The sequence below is a fragment of the Dama dama genome, chromosome 18 (assembly GCF_033118175.1).
Source record: "Dama dama isolate Ldn47 chromosome 18, ASM3311817v1, whole genome shotgun sequence".
In the NCBI taxonomy this organism is placed as follows: Eukaryota; Metazoa; Chordata; class Mammalia; order Artiodactyla; family Cervidae; genus Dama; species Dama dama.
In genome coordinates, this window is record NC_083698.1 from 51,704,192 (window position 1) to 51,730,032 (window position 25,841).

Here is a 25,841-nt window from a genome sequence, read left to right on the forward strand (position 1 = left end):
TAAGCTAAAATCATTATCATGCCATACAGTATTTGGACACAATGGGGAATTGATCAGCAATTTGTTCACATATTCTTTCTTGAGAAAGTAGTTTCCTATGAGAAGTCCTACTTTTCCAGTACTCTTTTTTTGGAGGAAAAAGAAGGGGGGAATTCTTAGCACGTTCTTATAAAAGGTTCTCAATCTTAAAGTCTGCCCTATTTGAACTCTAGGCATAGGATCCACATTTGGTCACTAGTCAGCATGACAGTTCTTTAGGACCTAGTTAAAGCTCACATGGTGTCTCAGATGGTAAAGAATCTGCCTGCAATATGGGAGACCCAGGTTTGATCCTTCTTTTGAGTAGATCCCCTGGAGAAGGAAACAGCTACCCACTCCAGGATTCTTGCCTGGAGAATTCCATAGACAGAGAAGCCTTGTGGGCTCCAGTCCATGGGATCACAAAGCGCTGGGCACAACTGAGTGACTAACACTTTCCCTTTCACTTTCAATCCTCACATGTTTGGGGGTCAACTCTCATCTAGAACCCTGTTGAGAGAAATAGTCCATTCCTTCCCCCAGAAATTCCAAGGCTACTTCTTAGAAAGCTGTATAAATGGGCCATGCTGCTTGGATTGCCATAAAATTAACTGAATGAATTTCACTCTGGAACAATATCCCTATTCTATCAGAATGTACTAAAATGAAGAGCTTTAGGTAAGTATTATCGTATTCACTGAAGCTATTATGAGGTGGTGGTTGGTTAATTGCTAAGTCATTGTCCAACTCTTGCGACCCTATGGACTGTAGTCCTCCAGGCTTCTTTGTCCTTGGGATTTCTCAGACAAGAATATTGGAGTGGGTTGCCATTTCCTTCTCCAGGGGATCTTCCCAACCTAGAGTGTGAACCTGTGAATCCTGCATTGCAAGCAAGCAGTCTGCATTATAAGTGGATTCTTTACCACTGAGCCACCAGGGAAGCTGTTATGACATAGAAAATGTCTATCATATTAAGCAGAAAAAGCTCCTCATAGGTAGAGGGTATATTAAATTTAACACAAAGTCAAAGCTCAAATTTAACGATGATTGTGCTGCTCTATTCATTGTTTTTATTGATTTCAACTCTCTTACTCTCATTTATAATGTTCAAGGTTCTACCTTTTTTGTTTTACATTTTATTTTACTGATTGGTCTTGAGTGTAGTCTTCCAGGCTCTATGGCAGAATTTGTTCTTAAAGACCCTGATACCTCAGTTGGTAAAGAATCTACCTGCAATGCAGAAGACCCTGGTTCAATTCCTGGGTCGGGAAGATTTACTGGAGAAGGGATAGGCTACCCACCCCAGTATTCTTGGGCTTCCCTTGTGGCTCAGCTGGTAGAGAATCCGCCTGCAATGTGGGAGGCCTGGGTTTGATCCCTGGGTTGGGAAGATCCCCTGGACAAGGGGAAGGCTACCCACTCCAGTATTCTGGCCTGGAGAATTCCATGGACTGTATAGTCCATAGGGTCACAGAGAGTCAGTCAGGACTGAGCAATTTTCACTTTCACAAGCAATTAAATATAATCACTGACAACTTCTATCTATTTTAGTTTGATGACTCTAGTACTTTATATATTTCCAATATCTGCTTTCTTACTACTTTTTCTCTAGGCTATCAAGTTCTCAAAATCTAAATATTAGCTTCTTAAGAAGCTTGGGAAGGAGAAAAATAACAAGGTATTGCCTAGGATGAAATTCAAGAAATGTCATGATGATCTCCTTTCCTTCTCTAACACTTGTTTTTATCAAATCTGTGAAATCCACAAATGATAAATCCTGGAATGTGATAATTAGAATTCCTTCTAGTCACAATAAGTCTAAATTTTCTTAAAAATTAAAAAAAAAAAAAGCAAGAAAGATATAATTAGAAAACTCCAAAGTAGTGCCAAGGAGCTATGAGGGTCATTCAGTTTTAACCTCCCAGAAGTTTAAAACTTAAATAACTGTACTTTCAAAGAAAGTCTGTGATTTTAAATTGCAAAACTCTCAAGGAGAAAAAAAAAAATGAGCAAGGTGGCTTCCTTGTCAATTAAATAGTAAATTTTCAGATGGCACAAACTGCCATTTTAAATCAATTCAACAGAAATACAACAGGATTGAAATGTGTGGTCACAACTAGCATAATGGTAAGGCTTATTTTATAATTCTGCATTGGGTAATGGAGGCCACCTGCCAAACCTGGTACGGGTGTGAGAAGGACATTTGCCTTCATAGGTAAAGGAAAACCTTTCAAGGAAGTTAAAGTGAAATGAATATGACCTAGGAGATTTGAATAACCAACCAAACTTTTGTCAAATCTTATTTTAACTGACTTTGTATATTAATGGCATTAGTCTTGCACCTTTCAATGTCAAGCTATATATGAAAATATGAGCATTTAATATTGGGAAGTCTATGAGTAGAACCTTAAGGTAAATGTTTAAAATACAGTTGGAATAGAATATTGGCAAGAAGCAATTATATTGTGACAGATCTTTCTGAATGCAAAATACTCTGTTGTTCTGATAGCGCTCTAATTCTCTTTCTCTGAATCTGTCTCTGGTTCTCTATTTTTTCAATAGCACTGTGTCAACAAATACATTTTAAATTATCTAGTTTACCTGGTCTGCCACCTAAGAAACCATGATTTTATTGGTTAAAATCCTGATTTTATTAAGAAATGAAGCATTTTATAATAATTAACAAGAACCTTTGTTGTTTTTACTGTGAATATTTATTTTCATGCATTGTAAAAAGCTTGGAACCCTTTCCTCCTCACTCGGTAAAAGACTTTTTTGTGTCCATTAACTTTGTTAACTTTTCTTGCACACTTACATCTTAGCCAATATCTTGTTTTTCAACATTTAGCAAAGAACACACTTTTATAATAATAGTCAAAATCTATCGCAGTCCTATTAAAAAGTTAAGCAGAAGTTTAAATCTGATTTCTAACTATTTCCCAAATAGCAATAATGTGTATTCAATTGAGAGAAGAAATTCTTAACAACTGAGAATTGATGCATGTACTATAATCCTGCTTGCAATGAAATTACATGAGTATTTTACTGTGCAGTATGTCAGGGTGGAAAGAGAACATAATTTCCTCAAGGGAAGAGAATATTTTTTAACCAAATATCCAACTCTGTAATGAAAAGTTTGAAGATTAACATAATTTTGCATGAAATCACTCTATGCCTCAAAATGCAGGTGTGTTGAAGCCCACATGAACAATATTCTTAATAAAATAAATAAGCAAGGGATTCATTGAATAAATGAATGAAATGAACAAACAGAACTGAGAAGGAATCACTTAAATTAGTGGATACCTGAAGCTTTAAAATATTCATACTTTCCTCATCTATGTTTATACAATACTTAACTTTACGGGAGTTAAATTAATACACAATTAACTACCGGTGAAAATAAATACTTTTATAACATGTTACAGAAGACTAGTAAAACTGTCCCTCAGAATAATTTCCCTGATAAAATTACACTCTCCACAATCTACTTTAATCACATTAAAGGTAAAGTCAGAATCCGCATTTGGAAGAAGATATGGGAGATATGATTACATATGATTAATACTTTCATTATTATATTTTTCTTCATTTTCAAGTATTTCAACAGTTAAGTACATATTTTGTGATATGAAAAAATTAAAGCACTTTAAATGTTACTGAATAATTAAAATAAAGTCTCTCATATACAAATGTCCTGATATATAAATACTCAGAAAAAATCCTAAGGTCTCTGGTCCCCAAATACTTCTGGAAATTATCTTGCTTTTTTCTTCTTGTGCCTGTCAACTAATTGCTACCTGGGACCAGCATTTTTTTCCAGCATGTCCCCTATTTGTTAACCATTAATTTGAGGCAGCATGTCATCCTTAAAGGTAAAAACAGCAGAAGTAAAAAAGGGAAGACCAAACTGTTGCTTCTTCCTTTGCTTCAAATGGTAATGCTCTCTGGCTCCCTACACAATACTGTGTGGTCTAGGTAAAGGCTTTCAGAAATAATTTTTAGGATCTATATTACCTAGAGTAGTCTGAATCTATTTTTCCTTTGTTTTAGAACATTCTTCCTTGGGTAAACAAATCCCACTTTTAGTAAGCTTTTGTGCTTTTGCTCTTCAATATAAAGTATGGAGGAAAAAAAAAACCCTAAACTTAAAAAGCCTAAAAAAACAAAGTAGGAGGTGTAAGAGAGAATCATTTTACCTCCTGTAACTTTCCCCTCTGCTGTTTGAACTGAAACCTTTGTTGTTATTTAATCATTACGTTTTGTCTGACTCTTTTGCAACCCCGTGGACTGTAGCCCACCAGGTTCTTTGTCCATGGGATTATCCAAGCAAGAACACTGGAGTGGGTTGTCATTTCCTTCTCTAGGGGATCTTCCTGACCCAGAGATCAAACCCATGTCTCCTGGTTGGCAGACAGATTTCTTTACCGATGAGCCACCTGGGAAGCCGAAGTAAAACCTTTAAGAAACCTTAATATTATATTGTGTGTTCTGTTCAGGGAAAGCAGCATAAAGGAAATTAATGAGAACTAATTATTTTGCACTTGATTAGGGATGTTAGAAATATTTATCTGAAATGATAAGACATTGGTTAAAAAAAAAAAAAGGAAACAAGCAATGCCTTGTAAGCACTATTCTAAATGAGGTGCTCTTGTAGGTACCAGGATAGAGAAGAGGCCTGTGGTTATTCCTTTCTTCTAATTTTGGGCAAATATTAGGTTGGTGAAAAAGTAATTACAGTTTTGGACATTGAATTTTAAATCATTATAACTAGGCTCAAACACATCTTTATTCATCAAAATAGGAAGTCAACATATTTTTGCTAGCTGGAAATAAACTTGTTTATTCCTATAGCATAAAAATCCATGCTTCGGGATTCAATGACCTCTGGAAAGCATTTTTGCCTCCTGCTGGTTGTGAAGGATTTCCCCTGCTAAAAGTTGTTGAGATGCTTGAAGAAGTAGTAGTCAGTTGGCAAGAAGTCAGTGAATAAGGTAGACGAGGTATAACTTCGTGGCCCAATTTGTTCAACTTTTGAAGCGTTGGTTGTGCTACCTGCAGTAGGGCATTGTCCTGGAGAAGAAATGAGCCCTTTCTATTGACCAATGCTGGCTGCAGGCCTTGCAGTTTTCAGTGCACCTCATCGATTTGCTGATCATACTTCTCAGATGTAATGATTTCACAGGGATTCAGAAACCTGTACCAGATCAGACAGGTAGTAGACCACCAAAGAGTGACCATGACCACTTTTTTTGGTGCGAGTTAGGCTTTGGGAAGTGCTTTGGAGCTTCTTCTCAGTCCACCCACTGAGCTAGTCATCGGCAGTTTTCATAAAATCCACTTTTATAATAATAATTTTCAGTTAATTCATGAAGCACCCATTTTTCAAGCTTTTTCATCTTTCCAATTTGCTTCAAATGTTGAATGACCATAGAATGGTCAACACTGAGTTCTTCAGCAACTTCTCATGTTGTTGTTAGAGGATCAGCTTCTATGATCCTCTCAGTTGGTCATTGTCAAACACGGCCAGCCACTGTGCTTCTCATCTTCAAGGCTCTCATCCTCTTTGCAAAGCTTCTTGAACCACCACTGCACTGTCTGTTAGCAGTTCCTGGGCCAAATGCATTGTCAACGTTGCGAGTTGTCTGCTGTTTTATAACCCATTTTGAACTTGAATAAGAAAATCGCTCAAATTTGCTTTTTGCCTAACATCATTTCCCTAGTCTAAAATAATTATCAAATAAATAGCAAGTAATGTCATTAGCAAAAAGACATACAGCAAGAAACAAGCAGTAAAATGTATTATGTGCACTCATAGTTATGTATAACATAAATCTAACTACATTTATTTTAGAATACATTTCAGTATCAAACAGCAACGTTCAACAATCCAAAAACTGCAATTATTTTTGCACCAAACTAATACGTTCCATTCTGAGAGAACGGATAGGAAGCCTAATCAGGACTCCTATTAGGCTGAATTCTCTAATCAAGATTTAGCAACAATAAAGTTGTTGCTTTGAAACTCTCTCTGATACCATGTCTCCTTCTTAATCTGTTCTATGTTGGAAGCAGAGGCAGAAGGAATTCAAGCCCACCAGTAGATAAGACAGACTTTTTCCTTTGCTGTGGAGAATTCAGTTTTTGTTGTAGTAAAGAGTCATCAAACTGTTGCACAAGCAAAACTTTACTCAAATTAGGATAGAAAGTGAAGTCGCTCAGTCGTGTCCGATTCTTTGCAACCCCATGGACTACTGTAGTCTACCAGGCTCCTCTGGTAGAGGAGGGATTTTCCAGGCGAGAGCACTGGATGGGTTGCCATTTCCTTCTCTAGGCATCTTCCCGACCCAGGGATCAAAGCCGGGTCTCCCGCACTGCAGGCAGACACGTACCATCTGAGCCACCAGAGAGGCCTCAATTAGGATAAATGCTCTATAAAAGATCTCATGGGATCATCTACCAAGAGAACCCAACCAGGTCTGGCAGGGAAGGCTTTCTTGAGAAAGGGAGTTTTGAGCTGAACTCAGAAAGATGAATTGTTGAGGCTACCCAGGTAGCGGGAGAGAGAAGTGGGAGTGTGCTATGCAAAGAGAAGAACTTGGGCAGAAGCAGCATGGTATGATCATTGGTTAGAGAGGTCCACCTGGTTGATGTGTAAAAGCAAGTAAGTAGATGACAGTGAGGTAGGCAGGGGCTTTCTTCCTTATCCCTGGAATAATGAGACACCATTTAGTGATTATAAGCCAGAATCAGATCTTTGTTTTTAAACTAATCAGTAAGGCTTCAGTGAGGTGAATGTTTCAAAAGGATGCAAGAATAGATGTGAAGAAAGTTTCTAGGAGATCATTACAATATCCGAGATCCTGCGACTCTCTCGTCCTTCACCAGAAAGCTTTAACTCTGGGAATCCTCAACCACTGTGTAGTCAGTGGGAAAGAATATGTCCTGATTCCAGGTGCACTGTGGAGATGCAACCTTAGTATATCTGGCAGGGAATATGCCTGCATATTTCCAATGAAACTAATGTCAGTTGGTTCTTCTCATGCTAACAGCACAGTATGCCCCAATACACATGGCTAAAGTGGATCTTCGGAGGCTAGTTGAAGAAAGTATCACCTTTTACAAATTTTCCTTGGATCTATTTTCTATTGACTCTCCAAAATGACTGTACTCACTCCTCTTCCAGGAGGGAGCTACCATTATTTGGCAATTCTTTATTTCTAACTCTGACCTTTCCTCTTTATCCCAGATAAATATTTTCAATTGACTCTTCACACCTAATGTTCCCTGTATATTTTGAAGGTATATCAAACTCAACATTTCTAATACTCCACTTGTTTTTTAATCCACTTTGAATTCCATATCTCTTTAATGGTGAGAAATACCAAGTATTGTCATCATCTGTCACTCTTTTGAATACTAATCAAGCTCACCTTAGAACTATTGATACCTTAAACTTGGTTCTTCCTCCTCTTCTAATAATAATAAATAATAATGATAATAACAATAATAACTAAAGCTTATTAGGAGCTTAATATGCATTTGAAAACTATGCTGAACACTTTATATTATCACTTAATCCTCACAATGATCATGCGCTATTATCATCCCACTATTCAGAGGAAATTGAGACTTCAGAGAAGTCATATTATGTTATATCGAAACTCAGGGGGTATCATATCTGAGGCCCTTCACAATTTTGACTGTACCTTACCTCTTCAGATTCATCTCTCACAATCCATCTAACTTCTACAGTTTAGTGATAATCAACCTCTTGACTATTTTCTAAATATGCCACACTCTGTAATGACTCTGAAAATAAGCTATTTCTGACTCAATTTTCAAGGTCAACCTTAAATGTTAGCTCCTTTATGAAAACTGTAACTTTCCTGTACCACTCCTATTCATCTCCATGGTTCTTTAACTGAAGTTTCTATCCTATAGGTAACTAACTTCAGGTTACAATTATTTGTTTATAAGTATGTCTTCTCAGGAGAGTTTTAGTTTTCCAGGGATGGACAAATATCTTATGCTTAGAGTCCAGAACAGTTCCTGAAAAGTGGCAAGAATTCCGTTACTTTTTACTAAAAGAGTGATGATGTCTAACATCTATCTCTAGCACTAAGTTCTCAAACATATTGTTCATTTAATCCTCACAACAGCCCTATTAAGAAAGTACACTTATCCCCATTTCACACATAAAGAAGTTGAGAGTCAAAGAGATTACATAACTAACATAGATATTATAAACTGTCTCCTAATACCTGTTCTTCAATTTTCTCTCATGGAAATAAAATCCACATTTTTTAGGTGGTCTTATCGCTATCCAGAACCATGACTTTAATTCCTTTAAGGCTTCTAACTAGGTAGCCCTTGTAAGTAAGATCTGAACCTTGGCTGCGCTATTAAAAGAAAGAAGGTATGTATCATTCTATTTTTCTCCTTTTCTTTTGGATGAAATGAGAAAACAGTGGTGGTCATCAGGGAAGACACAGACGGGGTAACACTCTAGAGAGAGCAGAGCAACAAAGCAATCTGAGTTATTCAATAACTATTAAGGTATTTTCTTGATTTGTTTAAAGTACAAAAATGATGAACACTGAGAAAATGGTAATTGCCTTAACTATCACATTACTTTGAATACCTGAGGAAAGAATTAATGAAGTTTTACTTTATTGAGCTTAAGAATATGTCAACAAATTAAATAATATTACAACAAACTCCAGGAGACTGTCTTAATACTTTTATTTTATCAGAACTTTGTATGACATATGAAGCTTAAATAAATAATCCATCACCTTAAATTTATAAATTACTATTTTAACATTAAATGTTAGTGTTTAACAATTACTAAATGTTTAACAATTATTATTTTAACATGCAATTATAAATTTAACATTACTTGTTGTCATCCACTAAAATTTGCCTGGCATGAAAAAGGACTACGTACTATATATAATTATGTTTTCTAGACTAATTATTCTCTTGAGGATTATGAAATATGAAAATAAAGTTATATCACTAATTTGAGTTAGTGCCTGAGTCTAAGGAAATGTAGATGAAATGGAGAGACTGAGGAAATGGGAAGAACAGTGGATGAGGCGATAACTCAGCATCTATGAGGCAATGGGAAAGAAATAGGCTTTTGCAGCTCTGAGTATGAGCTCTTCTATGTAAAGCCCAAGCACTTGCTACTTAAACTTCTCTATCTTATTTTTGGAAATGTGATGGATAGAAGGGTAGCTATCTTATGCAAATATTGCAAAGCATAAAAGAGCAAATGTATGAAGAGCACCTAACCCAGCATCTCACAATATAGTAGATTAGCGATCAATAGCAATACATTTTATTCTTATTTTGGTGCTCTAAGAAATCTAATATCTTGATTGCCCACTTTTTTTTCCTATAAAAGAAAAGGGGACTGACTTTGATTAGAGTGCCTAGAGTTCTGATTTCAACAACTTACATTTTTCTATAGAAGTAGACTTTATACTGTTGATTTTATATTTTTTCCATGTAAGGAAGTAATGACTGAAAACGCATTCCCTTTGACTTCCTGTTTGTTTGTTTGTTTGCTGTTGTCACAAGCCACTTTGTCAGGATGGGCATTTGTCTACAGGCTGTGTCTGGGGACCACTGGATTAAATGCTGTTCTGTTACCCAGTTTCTTTTGCAACTGGAAAACAGCTTGATTCTATAAATCCATGCCTGTCTAATTACACAGATGTACACAGATAATTTCTTGAATGTAAATTAAAAATAAAATTTACTTATAAATAAGATATAAAAGAAAGGGTATGGAGAAGATGTTCAAGATCTACACAATTAATTTAAACATTGATCAATTTAGCAATCTATTCCTTTCCTTTAAAACTATAACAGTTACTCAAAAGTTGACAATTTCTGAAAACACATAACCTTGTTTTATTTATACATAGGAATAAAAGCTAATAGTGGAGTGAGTTTGGGCTTTGAAATTGGACAGAACTGCCCATTAACACTGGTTCATCAGTCATAATTCTATGAGAAGCTGCCTGAGCACTTCATTTCTCAGATCATCTGTATTCTTCTGGGGAAACTGATCACAAATGTCTCAAGGGCACTTGTGAGAAGTAAAATAAGAAAGTCTGCATAGAGTAATACTTAGTCAGTGCTTGGTAAATTTATTTTAAAATGCACGTCTTTCCACCTTTTTCTCTTTTCCCAGTTTGCCCAGGAAATGCTCTGTGTACACTTGTTGTCCCAGTCAAATTAATGATGGTGCTCCTTTTCACATTCGTCAGTGCACAAGTTTGGATGAAAATTTAAACAGTGGTCCTACTTGTGAAAAAATCCTCCCCATGGTGTGTCCTTTGGGACTTAACCTTCATTCTTAGGCCAAGCTTTTCAAGCAGTTATTTTAAAAAATATAAAGATTAAGTGAATGCTTTGCGTTTGTAAGAGAGGAGAACAGAACAATACGTTCAGCTGCCTGGGGAATCATATCCTTCATCCACAGTTTACATCTTTCACCTACTATGTACTAGCTATATTACAAGGTCAAACTGTTTAATCCTTCTGAGTATTTGTTTTTCATCCCTTATCTAAATTGGTGACATTAATATTAAAGGAGATGATAAAGTATCTGCTAGAATATATGATACTCAATAAATGTTCAAATGCTATTATATTCTTATTTTAACATATGGGTTCATACACTAATGGAAGAATGTACATTCATATGATATTTCTGGGGGCACATGTGTATATAAAGTAAAAATGTGGATGCTTTCTGAGCCCTCCAGAAAACTCTTCTAAGAATTCTATCAAGGAAATAAGCATGGGTTTACATATTGGCAAAGGAAATGGCAACCTACTCCAGTATTCTTGCCTTGAATATCCCATGGACAGAGGATCCTGGTGGGCTATAGTCCATGGGGTCACTTTACAGCTTTGCTTAAGTATAATTGATGCCTACTGAACCATACATAAAGTTCACAATTTGTTGAATTTTGACGATTTATCCACTTCTGAAACTATCAGCACAATCAAGATAATGAGCACTCATCATCCCTAAAAGTTTCAACTTGTTTACTGTAGTATATTTTCTCCTCTTCCTATTCTTAGACAAGACTAAATGCAATTTTTAATAGTAAAAGAATGGGCAATCTAAAAGTCAAAATGAAATACTAGATAAGTAAGTTTACATTAGGTTTCGGTGGTAATACACTGAGCTGATTAAAGGTATGGGCTTTGGTGTTGCACATAAGGAAATAACCCACCCCAATATTCTTGCCTGGAAAATCCCATGGACAGAGGAACCTGGTAGGCTATAGTCTATGGGGTCTCAAAGAGTCAGACAGAACTGAGCAACTAACGCCTTCACTTTCACCCTATTTCTTAGTACTTGTATCACCTTGATAAGAACCAATCTCTCTGAGCCTCAATTTGTTTATCACTAAAACAGAAAAAATACCTACTTCAGAGAATAAATGGCCTACTGTATTCATAGGACCTAGTAGAGAATTCATTTTGGGATCTAGTTAGACCTCAATAAGTGGTAGTTATTATTGGGTACCAAGAAGAAAATCATGTGCAGGATATTTAATGAGTTAGGAAATGTTCATAATCAAGTGACAAAAGCAAGTTATTATTTGGAGAACCACCATATTTTGATTTTTAAAAACTATACATATATAGATTCATAGAGAAGAACATGTTTGTAGATATACCAATATGTTAACAATGAATATCACTAATGATTTCTATTTTTTCAGTATTGTCTATGTTCCACAATAGATAAATTTTCGTTTTGGTAATCTGATAAAAAATATAGGAACTTTGTACATTTTTAAAAAGTGTGAATTTCATTCATTCATTTAGTAGTCAGACATTTACTTAGAATTTATTCCAGAGTAGACACTGTGGGACAGTGGAGTTAAAAAATAAAAATGAAAAAATATTTACTCTCAAGGGAGAAAAAAGCACTAATCACATCACAGTATTTTTAAATATTTTCATTTAATTAATAGAATAATTTGAGAAGAATTAAAATAGAATAATTTGAGAAGAATTAAGTGTCAGGTTGTAGGTCATAAAAAGTAGAGCCCTACAACACACAGGGTTTATTTTTCTACTTCTAAAACTATATATACCCTTTATATCAAGTATAACTTATCTGCATATGTCTGTCTTCTAAAAATTATTTTTATATATTTTTATTCTATTTTTATGAAGGCAAAAGGAGAAGGTGGCAGTAAGTGATGAGATAGTTAGACAGCACTACTGACTCAGTGGACATGAATCTGAGCAAACTCCGGGAGGAAGTAGAAGACAGAGGAGGCTATTGTGTTGCAGTCCACGGGCTCACAAAGAGTCAGACATGTAGCGACCGAACAACAACAAAAACGTTACAACATCACTGTCTGTGTCACCTACCTTAAATCAGAAGCAGTAATGAAAAAGAAATGTGTCTATTTAATACTTTTGCATAATAAACAGCTGATAAAGTAATGACATATCATGTGAATAACTCGAAATAGAGAACTGCAAGCTTGTATTTCAGATTGCTATAAAACAACCCAGGATTCTTCTCAAGCAAAGCAACATAGTTAATTCACACCAAATTCTTTCACTAAAATTAAAACAATTTCTAAATATGTTGTTTCTTTGGTTTAAAAACCTGTCCTATTTAAAACAAAATTACCATTGGCCATAGGTACCAATAAACATGTACAATGAGTAAACATAAAAACAATGAAAGTGAAATTAATGAAATGTGAAGGAACTTAAAAATATTTAAAATAATTCCACATTTATATTAATAGTATTAAGAAAGTGTATCTTCTATATTATAGAAAAACTGTCTAACACAGAACTAAACTTGTTAGATCTTTAAATAGCTAACTATTTCAAACACAAAGGAACTCCAAGATTACTGAATTTGAGCCCCACTGTGCTACCATCTTGATTTTAGCCATTGATCTGGTTAGAATGTCAGGTTCTCTTGCTTTCTGTGTTATGCTAAATTGCTAATGTCTGACAACAAGCAGCACTTTTCCAGGCTCAGACATTATGTTGATATGCTAATGATCCAAAATGAGGCCACTAGACATCAATTACATAAATGAGGCTAGGAACAGGGCCAACACAGGTACATTCTACTAATTTGTTCATCTCTGTTGGCCATAAGCCAACTGCATGACAAGCAAATTGCCCCTAAAGACATTGGGGCATGAGTCCTTCGCTTCAGAGAAGGATTGTACTCTTCATACCTGTGTGATCTCTATCTGCCTAAGGACATTTTAATGAATCATACAATGACCTATTGAGAATACATCTGATGGGTCAGTAAATTCACATACTGGGAAGAGTACAAAGCACTAAAAAATATCTAAGTAGAAAACAAACTATCTGAGACCAACAAAAAACTAAAATCAAATTTCTAAAGCACAATGTAGGAAAAATGCAAAGGACAATATCATTTTTTTTTTCTAATATTTTAAATTTTGAAAAAGTATAACTCTATATCACTAACAGATTTAGTGTAACTGAGTTTAATCCCAACAATTAAACATTATCCTCTATTCTCACAATGTATTTTCACATATGATATACTAACAACTTCAAGCCAAAATGTTTCCCATTAGGACACACCTTTGAATTTTTAATATAAATGAGCAGAGAAATCTAATGCTTTGAATATCATTTTAGGGCAAACATAAACACAATTAATGAATGGTATCTACAAACAGAAGATAAGCAATTAACAGTGTAGTAAAATAAAGACAATAAAATTTAATGTGTTCTGCCCTCATACATGCAGATGACACCACCCTTATGGCAGAAAGTGAAGAACTAAAGAGCCTCTTGATGAAAGTGAATGAGGAGAGTGAAAAAGTTGGCTTAAAGCTCAATATTCAGAAAACTATGATCATGGCATCCTGTCCCATCACTTCATGGCAAATAGATGGTGAAAGAGTAGAAACAGTGGCTGACTTTATTTTTGGGGGCTCCAAAATCACTGCAGATGGTGATTGCAGCCATAATATTAAAAGACTCTTACTCCTTGGAAGGAAAGTTATGACCAACCCAAACAGCATATTAAAAAGCAGAGATGTTACTTTGCCAACAAAGGTCCATCTAGTCAAAGCTATGGTTTTTCCAGTAGTCATGTATGGATGTGAGAGCTGGACTGTAAAGAAAGCTGAGCACCGAAGAATTGATGCTTTTGAACTGTGGTGTTGGAGAAGACTCTTGAGAGTCCCTTGGACTGCAAGGAGATCCAACCAGTCCATCCTAAAGGAGATCAGTACTGAGTGTTCATTGGAAGGACTGATGTTGAAGCTGAAACTCCAATACTTTGGCTACCTGATGCGAAGAGCTGACTCATTTGAAAAGATCCTGATGCTGGAAAAGATAGAAGGCAGGAGGAGAAGGGGACGACAGAGAAGGAGATGGTTGGATGGTATCACCGACTCGATGGACATGAGTTTGGGTAAACTCTGGGAGTTGGTGATTGGCAGGGAGGCCTGGCGTGCCTTGGTCCATGGGGTCGCAAAGAGTCGGACACGACTGAGTGACTGAACTGAACTGAACTGAACTGACACTGTCTTGGAAATCACCTGGTAGGGGTTTAAATGAAAGGATACTAAATTTCTACATGCTAACATCACATGGGGAAAACTCTGTTCTAATATGTTTTTGATATAGTAAAGAAACTATTATAATGGTTTATTTTTTATTTTTGGCTATTTTGGCAGTAATTTAAGAGAGACACTATATGCAGAATCAAGCCATTTAGTAGGGCCTTCATGTCCTTTCTTCAGAAATGTCCAAGTCAGACCAGCTTACTTTTATAGCAGCAGGGGAAAACAAGAAAATGCCAGTGCTGATTTCAGCCATCAGTGCCGCAGAAACATTCAGTCTACAAACTGCAGCATCTGGATGGCCTAACAGTCACCGATTCCAAACCAGGTAAGGACGGAAGTCCTGGATGGGGACAAGTTGCTTCCCAAGAGGCAGGGATTAGGAAAGGAGAAGAGTCAAAGTTAAAGTTAACAGAACAGAACTTCTCACCTCACTGTTTTTTGGTTTGTATTCCTGCTTCAGTCTTCAGGCCTGAGTCTTGTGAAAGTTCTAACTCCAACCTCAGCACTTCCCAGCTATGGTTCAGATATGTTCTGTCTTTCCTGCTGACAAGCATCCTCCATCAGCCCCCACCACAAGCCCCCAGCATCCTGGGACCTCTTTCTTCAAGAAATAGTGGATTTGTTTTCCATTTGGAAGCTGTGCCTGCTCTTGACTGACACAGAGATCCATCTTTACAGAACTTCGAGTTCTCTAATGCTTTCAAAAGATGATTATTTTAGAGAAAATTCTTATCAGACTGGTGTATTCACTTTACTCATATCATGGGTGGCTTTTCAGTGAAACAGACGGAGTAGCATTTTGATAGCCTACTTGTCCAAAGAGGGAAACAGATGAGCCATCTCACATGAGATTATATCCCACAGTGGTTAAGAGTATGAAGTGTGGCATGAAGACAATCTGCATTTGAGCCTCAGGTTTACCACTTACAAGTTATGAGCTTTAGTGACTTAACCTCTTTGTGCTTCAGATACTACCATCATCCACCTACAATTACTGTTGTGAAAATGTAATTTTAAAAATGTCTCTAAAGCACTTAGTGTACTGTCTGGCTATAGTACATGCTACCTGTATGTCAGGTTGGTGTCACAAGTGGTGGTATTTACAGTCAGGAAGCTTCCTCCAGTGGATTCAGCAGGACTCTCAGCATATGAATGTCCCCCTCTAGTTGGGCAAGAAGCATCAATGCTGCAATTCACCCTTTCTGCTATGGTAGATTAAAAATGGCAACAAATTCTTGGCTACTCCTGACACTGTGAGATGAGTTTAATTATCTTCCTCAGAAAAAAATAACCTGGCTTTACTGACTTGCTGGACAAACAGAGGGAGATAGAAGCAATGTTCTTGGACTTCCAAGGCTACATCAAAGCCTTAGAGTTTCCATCCTGGACTATTCTATGGAACTCCTGTTGCTAAGCTGTGAGAAAGCCCATGCAACCCACATTAAGAGTAACCAAAGCACTCAGTTGACAGCCCTGGCTGAATTCAGATCCAGAGATCAGAACCAACTTATCAGGCTTGTGAGTGAGCCATCTGAAGGGGCTGTCCTGCAGCTTAAGTCAAGCAGCCCCAATTGAAGCTACGCAGAATAGAGACAAACCTTGCAGTTAAGCCCTACCGAAACTGTCGATGTGTGTAAGCAAAATAAATGACTATTATTTTAAGGTACTAAGTTTTGGGGTGGTCTGTGACACAGCAGTAGGTAACTGGAATGTTTGTCAGAGCAGTCTAGTCAGCAATGACATCAGAGTTCTGTTTATCAGTACCTACTTTATTTTGGTACAATGCTATGATATAGCATTGGCTGACGAAGGCATCACTGTTGATTCCATGAATTTGACTGTTCAATAGCCACTATGCTGGCTGTTCCAGCAAGTCTTGTCAATCCTCTTTATAAGTCTCGTTAGAGACTAAAGATCTGTCCAAAACGGTACAGGCGTTTACATCCACTGTTCTGCCACCCTTCCTCAAAAACACACATGGTGAAGGTTCTGATGATGATGAGTGTGGCCTCCAAAACTGGGCCTACATCATTGGCTATTAAAATTATTTTAGCTCTCTCTCGCCTCCGCGCTTCCAAGATGACCAAGAAAAGAAGGAACAACGGTCGTGCCAAAAAGGGCTGCGGCCACGTGCAGCCTATTCACTGCACCAACTGTGCCCGATGCGTGCCCAAGGATAAGGCCATTAAGAAGTTCATCATTGGGAACATTGTAGAGGCTGCAGCCATCAGGGACATTTCTGAAGTGAGTGTTTTCGACGCCTATGTGCTTCCCAAGCTGTATGTGAAACTACATTACTGCGTGAATTGTGCCATTCACAGCAAGGTAGTCAGGAATCGCTCTCGGGAAGCCCGGAAGGACCAAACACCTCCAGCCCGATTTAGACCTGCGGGTGCTGCCCCACGTCCTCCACCAAAGCCCATGTAAGGATCCAAGTCCTTAAAGACTGAAGAAATATTGGTTTCTCTGAAAAGACAATAAAATGGAAATTATACTTTATGTAGCATGTTGAATATATGTTGCCAGATGGAGTGGGGGTTGTGTGCATCTTATTTCTGTCTTTGGTCTCCCCAGTTTGCATAGCTTAGGGGTGGGGGTGAGGAATTAGGGCATCTGTGTTTGATTAATTCAGCCTGGCAAATGGCTTAAGTTGGTGTCTTTAAAATGGGGAGGAAACTAGCAGAGTGAGGAGTGCATCTGAAGTCACTCAGACTAAGGTGTGCATTCCTCTTGTGGCAACATGAAGACTTTAATGCAAGTCCACAACTTGAATAGCATAAGGGGATGTGTATTCAGGTCCTTAACCTCGTCAAGTTTACCTGCCTACTTTGATCTGCTGCTAAGCTAATCACCCAGCCTTCATCTTTCTGTGGTACTTTGCTCTATCGGGTGACAATGCCCTGAATGCCAGGCGTTAGTAGAAATTTGTGGAAGTCCCATAAGAGGGGAGTTTGCAAAAAGTCTGGGAAAAGGCTGTAATCTGTGTGACAACGGCTCATTTTTTCCAGAATTCAGAAATTGGAGGTTCCCAGCTAGGAATATACCGTTGACCCTTTAACAACGTGGGTTTAACTGCAGGGGCGGGGATTGTTTTGTTTTCAGCAAATACATACTACATGATCCACAGTTAGTTGAATCCTCAAGTGTAAAAGTACAGACAGATACAAAAGGCTAACTCTAAAATTAATTATATAAGGATTTTTGAAGAGATGGTACCCCTAACCAATGCTTTGTTCAAGGGTCAAATGTACACGTATATTTGAAAAATTAATATGTAAATAGTTTGCTAAGGACTTTGCTGGTTAGGTTATATGATATTTTTTTCCTTAAGCTAAACTATTAGCTTGGAAGTTTTGATTAAAGTACATATTGTTCTGTGGAAAAAAAAATTGTTTTAATATATACAATCATAAACAATATAGAATTATATTCTCAAAATGATGCTCTCTTTAACACAATGAATTTTAAGTATGGAGAAATTTGTTTGGTTTAAATTAATATATATATATACATATATATCAGATTTTAAAATGGCATCCTTAGTTTGTGTTCTCTGTGATCTTTATGAAATACTCAATCTTGAACTTTTTTTCAAATTATATATATGCCATGGAGTGATATGTATAATTTAGTTCAATTAGAAATTTATACTGTAAATAAAACAGGTTTCAAAAGTCATTTTAGACTAGTGAAGGTATCATTGCAACTAAAAATAATAATCAAAAAATTAAAGAAAATAATTAGCATGACTTTTAGTTTTTAAAATCAGACAGATGTTTTACTAATAGTTATAAAAACTGGAATAGAACTTGCCCTTAGACCCAAACATATGTGTCTATTTCACTAATTTCAGTGTGATGGGTAATTTTTAAAGAAAATCAGATATTTTTCAATGTACAAAGCAAGATCCAAAAAAACCTAATTTCCACTACTTATGTATAAAACTGCACATATAAAACACAGGCTGTTCTTGTTGTTCAGTCACTCAGTCATATCCATGCAACCACATGGACTGCAGTACTCCAGGCCTCCCTATTTTCACCATCATCTGGAACCTATTCAAACTCATGTCCATTGGGTCGGTGATGCCTACTTTGTTGTCCCCTTCTCCTCCTGCCTTCAATCTACCCCAGCATCAGGGACTTTTCTAATGAGTCAGCTCTTCACATCAGGTGGCCACAGTAATGGAGTTTCAGCTTAAGCATTAGTCCTTCCAATGAATATTCCAAGGACTGATTTCCTTTAGGATTGCCTGGTTGGATCTCCTTGCAGTCCAAGGGACTCTTAAGAGTCTTCTTCAATACCACAGTTCACAAGTATCAATTCTTTGGCACTCAGCTTTCTTTATAGTCCAACTCTCACATCCATACACGACTGGAAAAATCATAGCTTTGACTATATAGACCTTTGTCAGCAAAGTAATGAATCTGCTGTCTAGGTTTGCCATAGCTTTTCTTCTGCAAGGAGCAAGCATCTTAATTTCATGGCTGCAGTCACCATCTGCAGTGATTCTGGAGCCTAAGAAAATTAAGTCTGTCACTGTTTTCATTATTTCCCCATCTATTTGCCATGAAGTAATAGGACCAGATGCCATGATCTTTGTTTTTCAAATGTTGACTTTTAAGCCATTTTTTTTTACTCTCCTCTTCCATCTTCATCAAGAGGCTCTTTAGTTCCTCTTTAATTTCTGCCATAAGGGTGGTGTCATCTGCCTAACTGAGGTTACTGATATTTTTCCCAGCAGTCTTGATCCCAGCTTGTGCTTCCTCCAGCCCGCATTTTGCATGATGTACACTGCATATAAGTTAAATAAGCAGCGTGACAATATACCATCTTGACATGCTCCTTTCCCAATTTTGAACAAGTCTGTTGTTCTATGACGTTCTAACTGCTGCTTCTTGGCCTGCACACATGTTTCTCATGAGGCACGTGAGGTGGTCTGGCATTCCCATCTCTTCAAGAATTTTCCACAGTTTGTGTGATCCACACTGCAAAGGCTTTAGCATAGTCAATGAAGCAGCAAACGTAAAAGTGAAAGTCCAACTCTTTGTGACCCTGTGGACTGTAGCCTGCCAAGCTCCTCTGTTCAAAAAATTCTCCAGGCAAGAATACTGCTGTGGATAGTCATTCCCTTCTCCAGGGGATCTTCCCAACCCAGGGATCAAACCCAGGTCTCCCTCATTGCAGGTGAATTCTTTACCATCTGAGTCAGCAGGGAAGCTCAAGTATTCTGGAGTAGGTAGCCTATCCATTCTCCTGAGGATCTTCCAAACTCAGATATCTAACTGGGCTCTGCTACATTGTAGACAGATTCTTTACTAGCTGTACTACCAGGGAAGCCCCAGTGAAGAAGCAGTAAATGTTTTTTTCTGATATTCTCTTGCTTTTCCTATGATCCAATGGATGTTGGCAATTTGATTCCAATTTGATTCCAATCTGGTTCCTCTGCCTTTTGTAAATCCAGCTTGAACATCTCAAAGTTCTCAGTTCACATACTGTGGAAGCCTAGTTTGGAGAATGTTGAGCATTACTTTGATAGCATGCGAAATGACTGCAATTGTGCAATAGTCTGAACATTCTTTGACATAGCCCTTCTTTTGGAGAAGGAAATGGCAACTCACTCCAGTATTCTTGCCTGGAAAATTCCATGGACAGAGGAGCCTGGTAGGCTACAGTCCATGGGGTTGCAAGGAGTCGGACATGACTGAGCGACTTCACTTCACTTCACTTCTTTTCGATTGGAATGAAAACTGACCTTTTCCAGTCCTGAGACCACTGCTCACTTTCCCAAATTTGCTGGTGTATTGAGTGCAACACTTTAACAGCAACATCTTTTAGGATTTGAAATAGTTCAGCTGGAATTTCATCACCTCCACTAGTTTTGTTCATAGTGTTTCCTAAGGCCCACTTGACTTCTCATTCTAAGATATCTGTCTCTAGGTGAGTGATCATACCATTGTGGCTATCTGGGTCATGAAGATATTTTCTGTATAGTTCTTCTGTGTATTCTTGCCTCCTCTTCTTAACACCTTATGCTTCTGTTAGGTTCACGCCTTTTCTGTCCTTTATTGTGCCTATCTTTGCATGAAATTTTTTCTTGGTATCTCTAATCTTCTTGAAGTGATCTCTAGTCTTTCCATTCTATTGTTTTCCTCTGTTTCTGTGCATTCGTCACTTAGGATGGCTTTCTTATCTCTCCTTGTTATTCTTTGAAACTCTCTATTCAAATGGGTATATCTTTCCTTTCCTCCTTTGCCTTTCACTTCTCTCCTTTTCTCAGTTATTTGTAAGGCCTCCTCAGACAACCATTTTGCCTTTTTGCATTTCTTTTTTCTTGGGGATGGTTTTGATAACCGTTTCCTATACAGTGTTGCGAACCTCCATCCGTAGTTCTCCAGGGATGTATTCATATAATTGCCAATCATAGTACAGTGCTTGTTTAGTTATCTTACATAGATACCCTTATCTTCACTAGAAGGGGACGATGTTCTACAATTTTAGAAGGGAAATGCTAGCCTGAGAGCCATGGGGTTATATTATTACTAATATATTAACTGCATTAATTGACACAATTACAAAGTAGTGTTAGGACATCAGTGAGGATCAAAGAATAGTAGAGAGGTATGTCTGCTGTAGGGATGGAAGTTTGTGCACTCAGAACTCAGCAGAAACGACTTTCAGGGATGTAAAGATCTAAGAAGTTGCAGAGATGTAACTGTAGTGTCTATTCTAAAGCATTAGTTTTAAGATTCATTTTGGTATTTAGTAACAAATATTCATTTTGAATATTTAGTAACTGATTAATTCTTACACTGACAAATCCTAATATACTCCTGGAAGCAAGGGCATCAGATTGGAGGGGCCCCCAACTATGATTCCTCCATGGCAGGATAATCCCCAGCTAATGATGTATAAAATAGCTGGGAGGTTTCAAAGTCTCAGACTGGTGTCCTGAAGGCCAAATGCAGTCAGTCAAAGTGTTTTCCTTGATAATGACAGTACACAGGATATTTTAAAACAATTGAATTTGTATACCTTTAGAAGTGGCCTGTAATCTCCAGTTTTGTCTTTCTCCATCACTTCCTAATTAACAAAAGTTCATTTTATTCATTGGTGGGCTTTGCTTGGCTCCTAAAGGCATATGAGTTTAAAACTCCTGAGCTATACTTGTTATTCCTATTATCTATAAGTATTTGTTTGATATGATGTAGAACATATACACACAAGTTAGCCTGTGCACAAAGTACATGCTCTACATATTCAAAGAGAGGGAAAAAAATCAAATAGTTAAGTGGAATTTGTTTCCCCATTTTAATAACGGACCTGGTCATTTGCATTCCTTAATATCCAATCTTAACAAAATGCTAATAATGCTTTAAAAGCAGTAGTATAATACCCTGAATCAACTAAACTCTAATTTTACTAAAAAAATAATCTAATAGGAATGAGAGGTAATAATATGTATAGCACATCTTATAAATGGCATCCAAGACAAAACAAAATTACAATTATCTTCATTTCATGACGCAATAATTGTTGCCAGGAAAAGAAAATAAGGATGTGACAGCTTAAAAGTCTATCAACTGAAAATGTGTAATGATTGCTGCTGAGAAATTGCATAACACATATTCCATTCACCTTCCCAAACAAACAACAGACTGAGCTTCAGATGTGTTGCCAGGCTATTAGAGAATTATTCTTTGTTTTTATTTATTTAAATCCAGTGGAGTTCAGTGGCAAACATTCATCTTCTCTTTCTGTATAATATCAGTGCAGCTTTTTAGTTAAAAACAAAATTAAAAAGGAAGAGAAAACACATTCATATTTGTTAGGTTTAGGTGAACTAACTATGCATTGTAAAATAAAAACAGAGGCAAAATGTGCCTTTTTAGTACATTAATTATGATCTATTATTTCCTTTATGTTTAGAACACACGAGGGAAAAATAACATTTGTACCCATAGGTATACTAATGAGATTAGACATGAAGCTTTTGAAATAAACCTCAAACAGCTATTACCAAGCCTTATTACTGTTTAGTAGCTTCGATCACACAGTCATTTAGTCACAAATCTGTGGCTATAGACCAAATCCATACAGACTTTTAAAAGGACATAAACACCTCAAGGGACAAAAAAAAAAAAAAAAGATGTCTGCAAAACTTTCCTTGAGTGGGAGTTCAGCTACTTCCCGTGGCAGTTTGCACACGTTTTCCAGCATGAATTTCACTTATTTAAACAGGTGAAAGTAATTAGATTTTTAAATGATTGTATTGTCAGTCGGTCTGCACTCTTACAGAAGAATTCATACTGACTGTAAAAACCCTAAAACTCATAAAAATAGGAATTTGGGGGAAAATGATTAGTAGCACATTTTTAAATTCACACACACACACAGAGGGAGAGAGAGAAAGAGAGAGAAGTTAAATATATTCATTTTGTGTGTGTGTTATATCAAATAACCATGGAATACAAATACAGAACTTTTTTTTTTTTTTTTCAAAATAAAGTATGAGAAGTACCAATCACTTTCCATAGGGACATTCTGATACTACATTAAAAACAGGAAATGTACACAAATAGTTGCTATCAACTGTACTGTGCTACAGCTTATTGTAAAAATTAGATTGAAACAACTTAAAGACTCAGTAAAGGGCTATTGTCAGACCCGGTCTGACAATAGTCTTTTAGAGATCTAAAGAGATTAATATTCTCTAAACACAGAAGTCATTTCAATGTAAAAAGTTATACAATGAAAACTGCAGAGCTTTAATTTCCGAAAAGCCCAGCTAATTATATATTCCATGGCTCTCAGACATCCTTACCAACAGTGGTACTCGGTGAGTATATAAATGTGATACAGACCACATATAAATGTGGTATAAAAGTCTATATGATTTGGTCACTCAGTGGTACCCAGTGAAATATAAATAATGAAATTTATATTTCACATTTTGTATTAGAATCAAAACTCGAGTCATTTTGAGCCTAACAGAAATTCACTGTGTATATTCTACAATCTACTTTTGCTAAAACTAAGGTTTTTATATATGATTAATTAGGCTGAAATAATAAAATAGGTTTTGGCTGTATTAAATTAAACTTATCATTTTTAAAAAAGAATGGATCTAATTTTACTAAGATCGCCTCTTATGAAATGTCTGAGATAGCCAAATGAAATATATAATGTTTTTAAAGGAAAAGTTAGATTTGGTTTGTTAAACTGTATTTTTTAAATACGTGTAATGCTGTTTTGTACGACAGCCTGCAAAAAGAAAAAAAAATAGAGGTGAATCCTAGCTATGTTCATATTAATTACATGATACAACATGATTAGATGAGAGCAATTAGTCTATGCTGAAGTAAACTGAGTTTGAAAGCTTACTCAACATTATTAAGCACCCTTTTTGAAAGTAGTAAATACCTTAATTTAATTTGTGCCGGTTAAAGCACACAGATTTCCAAAAACCAAGATAGTACTGAATTTACTCTTTTATCCAAATCATATTAATAAATGCAGAGGAAGAGATGTCCGAATGATAGTAGCCAAATATTATGTGCTTGATTTAACTTTTTTTCACCATTAATATTCATCACAGACTGACTTAGTCTTATCAAAATCAATGCTCATGTGATTTTTGCCTATGGTCTTAAAAAGCTAAACAAGACTGTTGCAAAACTCAAATGTCCTAAAAAGCTACTAAATTTTACATGTAAGAGAAGATTATGTGAAAACGAAATGTAAAATATCTGTAAAATATAGTTTAAAAATTTAATCCAAAAGAACTAAAGCAGGGATGTATTTTACCTATTAAACAAAAGTGAGATTTTCTGTAAGTAAGACTAATGACAAACTATATATCTACAGTTCAATTGAATATAAACAACCATGTGTTGTCCATTAGGGAGACATTCACTCAGGGTTATTTTCCTAGCTATGGTGATGAATTTGCACCAATCCATCTACACAGTCTTACCCAGTTCTCCTTGTCACCAACTGCACACATTTGCCAGCCAGCTGGCTGGGGTGAGGGGCATATCCCATGCCACATAACAAAGAGAAGTTTGCTGGCCTGCACCAGGATGAAACCCATGACCTCTCCTTCATTAACAACATGGACAGCCACGTGAGTTAACTGGTCACTGATTAAAATAAATGTATGCCTTGCAGACCAGAAACACTAGCACCAAACTTCAATGCATTGATATGAGAAACATTTATTTTTGCATCCTCAAATAAAATTTCTTATTTCTGTTATGAGAACAAATTTCACAAAACTAAATGCTGCAGTCATTACAACAAAATCACTATAAAATTGAAAGGGAAAATAAGCACCAAAAAGACATTGAGTACTTAAGGCTAATTCAACCAAGGTTAATTCCACTGGTTAAAAGTCAACTTTAAATCAAAATGCCTCTTAAGAGGAAGGATCCAAATTAAATAAACTTCTAACAAATTACTCTTAATGAAAATGATCAAAGACATACAAGTAAGTATCCCTTATAAGTGGGAATAATAAATCTTCCCCTTAACAATCACAAGTTTGTGTCTTTCTCTTATTGTTGGTTTAAATTTTACTTCTTGAAACACATGGGCTTCCCTGATAGCTCAGTTGGTAAAGAACCTGCCTGCAACGCAGGAGACCCCGGTTCCATCCCTGTGTTGGCAAGATCCCCTGGAGAAGGGATAGGTTACCCACTCCACTATTCTTGATCATCTCTGGTGGCTTAGATAGTAAAGAATTTGCCTGCAATGCGGGAGACCTGGGTTGGGAAGATCCCCTGGAGAAGGGATCTGGCCTGGAGAATTCCATGGATTGTATAATCCATGGGATCACAAAGAGTTGGACACGAATGAACAACTTTCACTTTCATTTAGAAATACATATACACACATACATACACATCAACAACAGGGGAAGGGACATGAAAGAAAGCAACTTCTAACCTACAGGATATATTATGATAATATTATAAGCACTATTAATGTATAACCTTAAAAAAGATCAAGTAAGAATAAAATATGTAACATGGAAAAACTGGACAGTCATAATTTAGTCAACTCTTAAGCTATTTCCTTATTAACACTAGAAATAATTTATTTAGTTGGCATCTTCTCTTGGATATACATCTCTGTATTTGTTTTCTTTCATTTCTAGTCACATCCTTTTGAAAGGTGAGCACAGCAAAGGAT

At 36.5% G+C, this 25,841-nt stretch overlaps 2 protein-coding genes across 7 annotated transcripts in view; one reads left to right on the forward strand and one right to left on the reverse strand.

The window, feature by feature from the left end:
* Positions 1 to 25,841, reverse strand: part of FOXP2 (forkhead box P2) — a 634,677-nt gene that overhangs the window by 330,493 nt on the left and 278,343 nt on the right. The window lies entirely within an intron of this gene.
* On the forward strand, positions 16,504 to 17,142 carry LOC133072806 (small ribosomal subunit protein eS26-like). Its single transcript, XM_061166345.1, has one exon. The coding sequence runs from the start codon at positions 16,626 to 16,628 to the stop codon at positions 17,073 to 17,075; it is 450 nt and encodes a 149-aa protein (XP_061022328.1). The 5' UTR covers positions 16,504 to 16,625; the 3' UTR covers positions 17,076 to 17,142.

Bases quoted from the DNA above. Each gene is read 5' to 3' on its own strand.
- LOC133072806 (XM_061166345.1), top strand. From the start codon at position 16,626: ATGGTGAAGGTTCTGATGATGATGAGTGTGGCCTCCAAAACTGGGCCT.